General features: G+C 43.8%; 1 protein-coding gene across 2 annotated transcripts in view; it reads right to left on the reverse strand.

The window, feature by feature from the left end:
* LOC138265206 (probable cation-transporting ATPase 13A4) overlaps window positions 1-12,974 on the reverse strand; it is a 329,838-nt gene that overhangs the window by 237,620 nt on the left and 79,244 nt on the right. For both annotated transcript variants that reach the window (XM_069212758.1, XM_069212759.1), the window contains exon 3: window positions 9,003-9,119. In XM_069212758.1, the coding sequence (XP_069068859.1) occupies window positions 9,003-9,119 (117 nt within the window). The remainder of the gene's footprint in view (window positions 1-9,002; window positions 9,120-12,974) is intronic.

Below are 12,974 nucleotides of genomic sequence, written 5' to 3' on the forward strand. Positions count from 1 at the left end.
CCAATGTGCTGCATTTCTGTTCACTCTGTACCTCATGCCCCATCCATACCTGTTTAAATCCTTCAACCTTTACTTCTAAAACTGAAGAAGACACACATCAAATCCAAAAATTGAAACCTTCCTCAGAAGTAAGGGCCTGATTTAGAATTTGGAGAATGGTACTCCATCACAAACATAATGGATATCCTCTCAACCTTATTACCAGTGCACTATAGCCTAAGTCCCTTGTAATAAGTTAAAATAAATATTTGTACATTTCAGTAACCATTCTGGTGCTAACATTTCAGAGGAGTCATGACAACTGGACACCATTTGTAACCAGTGCAGGCTGTGTAACAAACACATACCCCGTCGGTCCTGATTAGGTACCCCTTATAGACCTGAACTGTTACAAGCTATGTAAGACCCCAGTGGCGGCTCGCAGGAGGGGAAAGGGGCGGGGTGGCACAGTATGTGGCAGGGGGAGGGGGTTGTGAAAAAACAAAAAAAACAACAACAAAAAACTTACCTGTCTCGCCTTGCCGCTCTGCACTGCTGCCCTCACTGCAGGCACAGGCTCCCGGCCTGCCCTGCATCCAGTCCTAATGCTGCTTTCATGCTGCTGGATTGGACGGAGTGCACTGGCTGGGCTCTCCGAGGCACAGTGGAAATCTCTGCCTGCTCTCTCCAACCCAGCAACACAGTGCCGGGTTGGAGAGAGTTTAGTGCAAATGTATGGCTGGCCGGCTCGAGATGGTCAGCCAAATACACAGGCGCACTGAGGGGCAGTGCTGCACTCCCCCTCCATCCCTGCTATTGCCCGTGGTCCCACCCCTTTTTAAAAGAAAACAATATTAATCATAATTCTTGTAAAAGTTTTGCATCTGCTGCTGTTGGCATGGGGCGACGCTCCTTCGCCATAAAAGAGAAGCCGCACCTGTAAGACCCTGAGACCGGAGAAAATCATTGGTAAACAAACTATAATTTAACAGAAGAGATCTACCACACAATTGAAGGGCTCCATTCTAGTCAATCCCGGCAGGCCACAACCATCATATTGCCTTTAAGCAATATTAGGCATCTTATAAATCTGATCACATAAAGACTAAGGGCCTCATTACAAGTCTGGTGGTCGGACAAGCCAACTGCCCAACTCACAGTGAGGAGACCACTGTGGATCTGGCAGTCTCTCCACCAGACCCATTGCAGGGTTTCCACTGGGCTGATGGGCGGAAAGCAAGGTTTTTTTTTTGCCAGAAAGCCCAGTGGAAACTCTGAAATTACATTGGTGTCAGCTCCATGTGGTCACACAGGGGGCCCCAGCACAATAAGAATAAGCACTGTCTGCAAAGCAGACAATGGGCATTCCGATGGTACTAGGCGGGGGCCCTGGCACTGGCCATGGAAAGGCTGGCAGAAAGCTGGATTGTAACAAGTCAGGAGGCGCTGAGTTCAGTGCCGCCCTGGCTGAGTACAACTCCGACCGTCGTCACCCCGTTGGGAACCATGTTCCTGGCAGGGATGGTGTTCCCCTGTCATGTCTTCCCACCAGGGTTGTAATATGGCGGTCGGACCCCCATACTTGCGGTGGTCCGACCATCACCGTGAGGTTGGTTGTCCTTGGATCACCAGCTTCGTAATGAGACCCTTACTGTACTGCAGTCCATAAAGTAAATATCTGCTTTCTCTTCTCCTCCCCCTCTCCCGCCCTGCTTCAAGTCTAACAGGACATACATAAAGTTCAACCCAACAGCTTTGAACAGCATACTACATGGGTTGTAAAGCCTACTAAAGATCATGAACTTAACATACTGAATGTACGGAGTAAACTACAGTTGCCTACCTGTTATAACACTAATTTGTACATCTTTGGATCACATTTCATCCTCTAATGTACTGCTAGGAGCAATGTCCCAAGACAAGATGAGAGCACGCTTCTGGTCGCTCATGAACAATATAAAAAAAGCCTCACATCTGGTCAATATAACATTCTTCCAACCAAGCACATCCCCGTGGGGTAACGTAATACACTTTTGTGAATGTGCTTCTGCACCATACAATGGGGTGTGAAGCACTATATAAATGCATCAGTATTGTACAATAAAAGAAAAGATGTGAGAAGAATGGTGGTATGAGAGCATGTATACTAGATTACTTTGATTTGCCTCTACATACATAGACTCGTAAGAAGATGAATGAAAGCCACATCAGTGAGTTTACTCATTCCAACTGCTGCAACCCCTTGGGCAGAATCCTTAGTGGCTGATTTAGAGTTTGGCTGGCAGGGTATTGTGGCACATACACATATTGTAACCTGTCAGACAAACAGATGGTCTGCCCATCCTGATTTCCATCAATGGTAAGCTTCCCCTCAGACCCAAGGGAGTAGAGGCCATCAGAGGCAGAGCATAACACTGCCTGCCCTATTTAGGGTTGATGGTGCATGGTCCTTTTTTCTGTCCCTCTCTGCCAAGTAAAACCTGGCGTTGAAGTTTACAAAACAAAATATATTGACTCCGAGACCCAAGTAACGGTGGAGGAGGTAATTAGTTTTATATTTTTAAATAAAGACTGCCACTTTGGGAATTTCTTTTTGAAAAACAAAAACTTTGTTTAAATTTGCTGAATGTCAGCCAAAACCAATGGGGCCATCCACCAAACACTTTGACGGGAACCACCATGCCAACACAGTAATTCATCAAATACAGAATCTTCATTGAAATCAACATTTATTGTTTATACCCACATTCTAACCAATGTCAGCAAATTGAACTACAATTGATCTAGATAGTTTGAGGACCTGTACTCAGAATGTTTGGTAAGATGTATCGCCCCTTAATCTTTTTTGTATTTACTTTCCTTCTTATACTCTTTTACCATTAACCCATTATAGTTACGTCTGGCTAAAATGCTTCTTACATGTTAAAATCTTTATATATGTCTGCAAAGAAAATGATCACCAAGATATGCTAATGAAGCTCAGCCAAGGAATAGCCAGTCTAGTAAGATCACTTTTGTTGACCACAGGGTACAGGGTTGTTGTATTGCTTGTGAACTATACAGGAAGAGTGTGCAACCTAAGTTCCAGATCTCTTGATGGGACAGACAGGGCGTAATGCTCTCGAGATTAAATACACACTTAACCTATATAAAAAAGCAGCAACAAACGTCAAACATAAACTACTCAAAATGAACTCTGAAACATTAATTTCTGATATCTACTTTTGTGCCAATAAAGGAACCATGGTTCCTGACTTAGGGGGGGGTCATTATGAGTTTGGCAGATGGAAAAGGCCGTCTGTCAAACTCCAGCAGTGAGGTTGCTGCCAGTGCATCCTTCTTCCTGCAGTACCCATTATGAGTTACCCACTGGGTCAGCGATTGGAAACTGTGTTTCCGCCTGCTGTCCCAGCGAAGAACAACAGCAATGTTGCAGTGCGTAGGGTGCACCAGCACCTGACGTGACGGGGCTGTCCATAGGGGCCCGTGCACTGCCCTTGCAAAGTTCATGGGCAGTGCAGGGGCCTCCCTGGGGCCCTCTGCACCCTGTCACCACCAGCCTTTACATTGTGCTGCTACGGCCCTAGTATAAACTGGCAGAGAGGGAGGTCGTAATTAGGACTACCAGTACTGCCAGTCCCTCCTGTGGAGCTAAACTGGCGGTGCTGGCAGTCTGACCGTGGCGCAACTGCCAAGGTCATAATGTGGCAGTCAGACTGGCACCCTGACCCTGGCAGTCTCCAAGGTCGTAATGAGGCCCTTAATCTTCTTCACCAACTAAAGAGCACCATGGAGGAGAGCCATTGCCTCAACGCTCACGTTTAACACAATGAGGAAAACACCACATGGCCTACAACTCTCTATACCTTCCTCACCAGTCTTCATGGCTGAATTACCCTCTCCCTTTACAATAATGGAAATGTTTTCATTCAAGCATCAGACTGTGATATAAAGTACTTTTATGGAATATTCTTGAAGACCAAAATTAGGAAGTTGAGAAATGCTTGCATGTCCTCCAAACGTCTATGTCTCCCCTCCTGCCCCTTGATGGATACACTGGCATCCTCCAGACCCTCCTCGACCTTATCACTCACATCTCCCTGCATCCATTCTCTTTTTTCTAACACTGAAACTTTTGCTGATGGCTCCAGTTCTCCTGCTCCTAGACAGGCTACTTGCTCTTCTCTTTAATCCCTCCTATCTGACCTACCTCCTCCCTTAGGTCACAGAAAAATAAATACTCACAGCGTGAGAACAAACAACATCCTCCGCATAGAGATAATCATGGATACAATGCTGCCTCTCCTGTTCAATAGCACAGTTTCCACTAACTCATCTGACACCCAAGAAGTGACCCACTTGAACCCTCTGGACTCCAACCCATGAGTAGCAACACCACAACACCATAAACCACCTGCTGCTGTTTCACTTATGAGTCCTATTCCAACCCCTCATCCTATCACCACCTCTGGTAAACCTTATCTCAACCATCATCCTCCTATCTTTTCCCCTATCACAACCCTCACCACCTTTGATCCTGCTGGTCGGCTGACCACCCCCTCTGTCACTGATGGGGGTTCTTACTTCTTCTGTCCCCAGACCTCACAACACTTCAATAAGTATTGACCACCCACTGGAGAACAAACTTGCTGATCTTAGTCAAGACATAAAGGTAGTTAAAACAAATCATCAGAACCTCATTCATACCTCTTCAAAGCTAGAGAAGCTCTTGAAACTCAATTTGTCCCTTGAGCTAACACAACCACATACACCAAATAATGCAACTTACTCCAAATCGGATGGCTGAAATAATCCTGGCATAGGACATCGTACTACAAAAACTCTCCAAATTTAAACTGGAAAACGCAAGCCCATCTCAATCCCATTTCCAGACCACAGAGGGTCACAGACCACCTATTTGATGATGACGATCACTCCCTTCTATTATCTTACACCACTACTAATAGAGTGTCTTACCCACTAAATTCACTATCCAGACTATCCCCTCCAACCCACCTAGAGAACCTAATCTCAACTACAAAACATTGAACAAGTACAACCTAATCCAAGTTCCCGTAACACCAAATCTCAATTTAGGTCTCTGCTTCACAACTGTAGCACACAGCTGACATTGCAGATCGTATTCTTACACAGATACTTCACCTTCTAATATTAACTGAAATGTGGCTCAATTGGACTTCCTTACCCACCTTGGACATTCTAGTCCCACCCAAATATGATATCATCAGACTAGACAGATTTGGAAGAGTAGGAGACAGTCTAGCATGCATTTACTGTTCCAAGTTCATCCTGAAACACTCACAAACTGTGTCAATGACCTCCTGTGAATGCCTTGGCATCGAAATATGGAACAAAGACAAGATAATATGCAGACTCTATACAAATTACCACCTGAAAGAAAGAAACAACTACGTTTCATCAAACAAATAATGGAGACCATCCCCTCTAACTTAGATCAGCACTCCGATCACATATTCCTTGGGGGTTTCAACATCCATTGAAATGACTCTAAGGATCCCATACTCATCAATCAATGAATGAATCTGTTTTTGTAAAGCATGGCTACTCACTCGTAAGGGTCTCAAGGTGCTGGGGGGGGGGGCAACTCACAATAGAGATTGTACCCTTGATTTAATCATCTTCCAGGACAATACCTTTGAACGTGAGTCTATAACTCCTTGTGACTGGTCAGACCATACATAATACCCTTCCTCATCCTGCAGAAGGTGGTGACCAGGAAGGGCCAACCTTCTAGTCCCAAATATTAGTCCAAAGACTTAAGAACTATTAATCTAGCCAATTTAAGCTCTACTAGCAATAACATCCTACCACCTCCCACAAACTTGACAAATGTGAATACTCTTACCAAAAATTGCATACACTCCATGTCAGACATACTGACTGCAATTGCTCCAAAGCAGCTAAAAATACTTCAGAGCCAACCCTCCAAACCCTGGTTCAATGGCAACCTTAATGAGCAAAGGCACAAATTAAGGCTTGCAGAGAGATCATGGAGCAGCTCTCCCTCCATTGCATATCTCAAGCACTTGAGGTTTATTAGAAGCTCCTACAACAAATACATCCATAGTTCCAAAGCAGAATACTTTAGGATGCAACTAGACAAGGCCAAAAACAGGCCCAAAATAATCATGCAACAAGCACTTCGCAAACCTAACCGACACTCAGCAAACACCGGATCCTTGTCATTTGGTGAGGTGTTCTCTGCCTATTTCTTTGAAAAGGGAAGGACAGTTGAATCATAGTTGCTTCGAGCCTCTCATATTCTACTAACCCAGGCCCAGCTCAGTCTCCTACCTATGCAGCACCATGCTTGATTCTCTTCTTTTGACTATACTACTAAAATCAATGCTAATTGGAATGCCTTCAAAATCCTGGATGAAGTTGGTTCACTCACAATATTAACAACAATAAAACCCTCTAACCACTTCAATGATCCTCTACCTGCCAAGCTCTTCAAATAGCTTATCCCTGCCATATTCCCCCATTGGATCAAGATTGTTAATGGATCTCTCTAATAGAGCTTGTTTCCCAACTGCCTAAAGATTGGACAGGTCATCTGTATTCCAAAAAAAAGGACCTGATGTATGACCATTCCAGATTGTGACTTGAAATTTGCATTCTTTATGAGTTGCAATCTGGAATGTACAACAGTGTCAAGCACACTGTTTGCAATTCCCAATGGAGGTCGTAAATGGCCTCCCTCATCAATGTTCATGACATATGCTGCAATTTGTGACCCCATTGTGAATGGCCATACTCACAGCGATGGTTGCCTGCAGGGGACAGCAGACCACCATGTCTGTGACTGCTTTTAAAATAAAGCTTTTTTTGCGGAATGCAGCCCGTTTTCCTTAAAGGAAAAGGGGATGCCTTTCAAACAAAAAAATTGAAAGTTTCCTTTTCATCTTTTCAAAGTAGGCAGTGGTCCGTGAGACCACTATCTGGTCTGAAAAACTATTTTTGCTTCCATTCACAAAGGAGAAAGGGTCCCGTGGGGACCCCTTTCCATTTGCGAATGGGTTGCCACCAATTTAAATTTGTGGTTACTGCAATTGCTTTGCAACCACAATAGCAGTCACAAAACAATCATACATGCCACAGAAACTCGCAATTAGAAAGGATCCCCTCAGACTGCCCCTTCCTAACTGTGATTCACAATCCCTATTTTGCAAGTTGATATTTGCATGCCTGCTTGCAAAATAGGGATGGTACATTGGAAAAGGTAATTGTGCATCATACTTCGGGCACCAAATGCAGACCTGTCTGACTTCAACTACTACCACACTATCACCAACATCCCAACACTAGCAAAGCTATTAGAAAAATACATTCACCTGCAACTTTGTAACCACATTGAGCAATTTCAACTCTTTGATCTTCATCAATCGGATTTTAAAACGGGTCAAAGCATGGACACGGCTCTAACACATATTGTTGATGCTACTGTGAGAATGCTAGACCGGAGTGCACCCTACCTTTTCATACTACTTGATCTCTCCTGTGTTTTCAATACTGCCAAACATGATAGTTTGATTGACCTTACTGAAAATAGGATGGGGCTCTCTGGTCCTGTCTTGAACTAGTTTGCCTCATTCCTTCATAATAGAGCTCAAATATTCAAAGGCAATCAAACCATATCAGACACCATATCAGTCACAGTTGGAGTTCCCCAAAGATCCAAACTCTCACCCACCTAATCCAACATGCTCATAGAACCTCTTACGTCTGAATCTTACTAACATTCACTATCACTTGTACGCGAATGACACACAATTGAATTTGAACATTCCCTCACCAGAAGTCATCAAACTGCTCAACTGCACTGTCTAGAAAATCCTGCAACGGCTGATCAGCAATCACCTCATGCTTAACTCTCTCAAAACTGAATTCTTCCTGATCACCCCTCACAACCACTCTGCCCCCATAGACAATTGTCTCTAACAACTTGCTGCTCTCAACTGCACCCCCCATTTGATTGATACCACTAGATCACTATATATAACGTTGGACAAACATCTGAATATAGAAGATTATAGCAGTATCTCCACAAGAGGAGCAAACAACCAACTAAACATACTAAGAAAAATCAAAACGTTCTTGCCCCCAGCTGACTTTCAGTTAGCAGTCCAATCCCTGGTTATCTCCAGTGAAGGCTACAGGAGTGCTACTCTAGCTGGTTTACCCAAAGTAAAGATGTCTTATCTAAGGGCCACTTTGAACTCAGCTGGTAGGCTCATCACTGGATGCAGTAGATCCAACTACATTACTCCTGACCTCATCTATCTGAAATGGCTTCCGTTCAAAGCTAGAATCCAGTTGAAAATAGCTTGCATGACATAAAAAGCCCTTCATCACAACACAACTATCGACCTGGTCAAAAAAATTAAATTATCTGGTGGCAGTTGATCTTCAAGAAGTTCTACCACCCTGCTGTTAAAACCACAGAAGTTCAATAAAAAAAGACCTGTAACTGCTCCTTTTCCGGTTTAGCTCCAAGAATATTGCACACTCTGCCGCCAGAAATTAGGACAAACCCCTCACTACCTTCTTCAAAAAAAGAAGTAAAATAGCTTATCGTGAATAGATTCCTATGCTAGTTAACTTCAATCACTCATCTTTTTCTGGGCGACTTCTAAAGAACGTGGATCTACAAAGCTGTTGTGGGATATGGTACCTGTATGTATTTGTTGCTTTCTCCCCCATTTTCCTTCCTGCTTTTTCTCTTGTTTGTCTGACTTTTATGCTATTTGTACAGCTCTCTGCCACCCTGAAGGGTCATGTTTGCGCTATATTTCTTGAATATTGGACTTCTATGCTATATGTACAAGGCACTGACAACCTGTAGGGTCATGTTGACACTATATAAAACATCACAGATATATAATAAGAGGAAGCCATGTCACCACACAAGCCTATGAAATTGTGAAGATCAATTAACACTTTTATGAAAGGACACTTCTTTATTGTATAAAATAACTTACTTTTAACTGCGGCTTCATTATAATGTTGTTTACAATTGATGATTCATCCATGGTGATAAGGTGATCTTGCAGATATATCCAGGTAACCTTCTTCTTGGTGTATTGTTTGAAAGAATCCTATGAAAAGATAAGGCAACTTTTATGAATCCTATTATTGTAATATTCATAGATATAACCAATGAATCAATACATTTTACATGCAGAACACCCTCACATGAGACGTGAACACATGTATTTGAGCCATTATCCAGCTGGTCTCTTCTGCCCAAACCTGGAGTGGAGTCAGTATCTCAATGCCTCTATTATGGTTGGTAAACTGGTGGTGCAAACAATTGTGGCAAATAATTGACATTCCATGCACCTAAGTTAAACATTGACTATAGCAAAGACTATTCAAATTTTCTTGCAAGAGTTAAAAAGGCAGGGCAGAAGTAATAACTACCTGTCTAATGCGATTTACAAAACCTGTATAACTCTATGTTGACTGACTTCAACATAGTTTGGAGATATTTTAATTTCTTTGCCTTCTACACTGGACATAGAAACATAGGGGGTCATTCTGACTCTGGCGGTCATCGACCGCCAGGGCCGACGACCACGGAAGCACCGCCAACAGGCTGGCGGTGCTTCCTGGGCTATTGTGACCGCGGCAGTAAAGCCGCGGTCAGAAAAGGGGAACCGGCGGTTTCCCGCCGGTTTACCCCTGGCCCAGGGAATCCTCCATGGCGGTGCTGCTTGCAGCGCCGCCATGGGGATTCCGACCCCCTTCCCGCCAGCCTGTTTCTGGCAGTTTTCACCGCCAGGACCAGGCTGGCGGGAACGGGTGTCGTGGGGCCCCTGGGGGCCCCTGCACTGCCCATGCCACTGGCATGGGCAGTGCAGGGGCCCCCTAACAGGGCCCCACAAAGATTTTCAGTGTCTGCTTTGCAGACACTGAAAATCGCGACGGGTGCCACTGCACCCGTCGCACCCCTGCAAATCCGCCGGCTCCATTCGGAGCCGGATTCCTCTTTGCAGGGGCTTTCCCGCTGGGCCGGCGGGTGATCTTTTGGAGATCGCCCGCCGGCCCAGCGGGAAAGTTAGAATGACCCCTGCGGTCATTTGATCGCGGTGCGGTCTTTGGGCGGTTTCCGCCCGGCGGACTGCGTCCGCCGGGGTCGGATTGACCCCCATAATGTGTGCCAGGTGATTGGGTCTGTGCAAGTGACAACTACATTTAGTTGGCATCACTAAGACTATATTGATTAGCTTTCATCCTCATCTGAGATAATGAAAACTCTTGGCACACATTAGCTATTGGTCTATGTATCAAACTATTGACTTATATCTGGAGCCCCCTTAGATGTGTAAGTTTAGATACAGAAAAAATTACAGAGTCAATTTAAATATACTACAATATATATCAGTGATTATCCTATACATCAGTCATGCACCTGCCTCATTCCCATATTTTAGGCACTCTTGCTCTAGTTCATCTGATGAGTCTTGATTTCAGTTATTTATCCTTGGTCTGCTAGTTTTCTTACATGAAAGTATCAAGAGGGCTAGGTGGGTAACTGGTTTTCAACAAAATAAGGGGAAAATCTCCTGGGTACATAGGGCTCATGCTCCCTAGTCTTTTCCTGCTCTAGGTCAATTTACTACTGCTTGTAATATTATGATTATTATTATTAGTATTATTATTATTGTTACTGCTTCATTATTTATTTGACTACAATCAGCCATAAAAGTGGATATCAACGACAAAATACAATACTAAAAAGTACAATAATTAAAAATGAGGTAGAAGGATAACTTATAGGACTGGGCAGAGTTTGCAGAGTTACGCTACGCGGAGCTCCACGAAGTGCTCAAAAAACTCTGCTGCACTACGTGGACTTCTGCAAGTGGCGGAGTGCGTTAGGTTGTGCCATTCATGCTGACTTTTAGCGCTAGGTGCTTGTCCAGAGCTGAAAATACAGTGCGAACGGCTCCCTGTGTAAGGCAAGAGGGCGCTGCTTCTTTTCTGCCGCTAGAGTTGATTTTCTACTTGAGCGGCAGCTACCTCAATGTGAACAGAAGGTTTCTCAAAGAGGACAGTCACAACCATCTGTGTCCACCTGCGATGAGAAATCTTGCTGGGAGGTTATCTTGAGAAAGATTTTCCTTCCTTGCGCTCACCACCTCACCGTTGATGGGCACAAGCAAGGAAAAAACTCGGTTCCGTTCCACTACGCAGAGGTTTATGGAACTCCATGCTCTAAGTGGAGCGCTGAGTGGGAAAAAATCTGCTCACTCTGTGAGCGGAATGGAGCTCACCGCCCACCACTAATAACTTATTAACTTATACGGAACAAATTGCTGTAAAAATTACAATTATAAGTACAATTGAAAAACAATAAACCTATCTAGGTCATTATCTCTGTCTGACTAATAAATGTAATTTAATAAATTGATCATGGCATAGCACATTTCGGGGTGCACTATGTATGGTAAAGAGGCCAAAGCCATCTTATGGGATCTTGTATTGGATTTATGTAAGATCAGGAGCAGAAAAAGTTTCCTTTGTGAAGTATAAAGTGAACAAAATAATATAAAGTGTATGGCGCTTTGCATAGATCTACTATCACAGTGGCATGTGGCGAGTGATGCAAACCACACCCTTGGACGGAAAAGGCCAAAACAAAAAATAGGAGTACATTTAAACGGAACCTTATGATAAAAACCTGCGACACTGATTAGAAATAAGTTGCAGGTAAAGTTCTAGGTTAGGGCTCACAGTGGTATTAGAAGAGGTTATACATAAATCCCATTCTTGTGGATTTGCCACACATACAAAGTAACATCACTTGTAAAGCAATCCTTAGAGTGCAACAGGAGTCAGATACAGGGAAATCTCTGACTCTACATCAGCTCTGGTATTCCTAATTAATTAGAACTTTTCTTAATATAAGAAAATCATGATATGTCGGCTGCATTGTGTAGAGCAAGACAATCCTATATTATGGAACTAGTAAAGTGAATTTCTGGTTTCCTCCGTGACCCATGCCATAATGGCAAGTATTGCCATTTAATTAAATCCGTTATCAAACCAAGACTCGCCTAGATATGGCAAAGACTGGTGGATGAGGATTGGGTAGCAGTCACGAGTAAGTGTATACATTTATTTTCCAGTTTTTTGTAAAGAACAGGAACCAGAGGGATCCACTTAAGATGAAAGGTACTGCAATATTGGTGGCATAAAAAATCCTGAGGAATAAAGCCACAGGCCGAAACCGCACCCAACTGGCTCAGGTTTTACAGGCTAAACGCATCCCAGCAGTCACCTACAGAAGCGAGGCCATGAGGAGGAGGGACGCTGTGCTATTGGATAATATTATACATGTGCACTGTGAATGATTTTCAACTTACCCAAATATATCTCACTGGCCCAAATAAGGCAAGAATTTGGTTTACAGATACAAGCGCTGGCTCGTAAGGGAACCTATGTCAAATGCTGGCACAAAATCAGGGGTGCTGGACCAGGGTCTTTAAACGCCTGCCTACGGAGCAAACTGATGATTAAGGAGAACAGTGCGACTAGAACCTACTTGCAAGATTCGATCAATTAGCTAGGTCTACAGGGACTTTGTGAGGCCTCAGGCTTTCATGACAATTTAAAGAAACTTGTAAAAAAAACTGTTAAAAGAATTTCTATGGTAGAGGACAAAGCAAGGATTGTGGATAAGACATGTGGCTGGCTTACAATACTAAGTTATACCAAGGCAGCCCCTCAGGCATACCTAGGCACAAGCTTCACAAGGTCTCTCAAGGAGAAGTACTCACAATACCATCTTGGTAGCCTACCTTCAGCCAACCACTTACCACCACGGAAACACCCTCCTCTGCCAATCCACTGTTGCCTGTGCGGGGAAGGGAAAAAAGATATTACCCATCTGAAGAGGGACCCTAGAGCATTGCTTAGGCCCCTTTTTAATCTTAAAGAACTGCGCA

This window comes from Pleurodeles waltl, chromosome 11 (assembly GCF_031143425.1).
Source record: "Pleurodeles waltl isolate 20211129_DDA chromosome 11, aPleWal1.hap1.20221129, whole genome shotgun sequence".
Taxonomy (NCBI): domain Eukaryota; kingdom Metazoa; phylum Chordata; class Amphibia; order Caudata; family Salamandridae; genus Pleurodeles; species Pleurodeles waltl.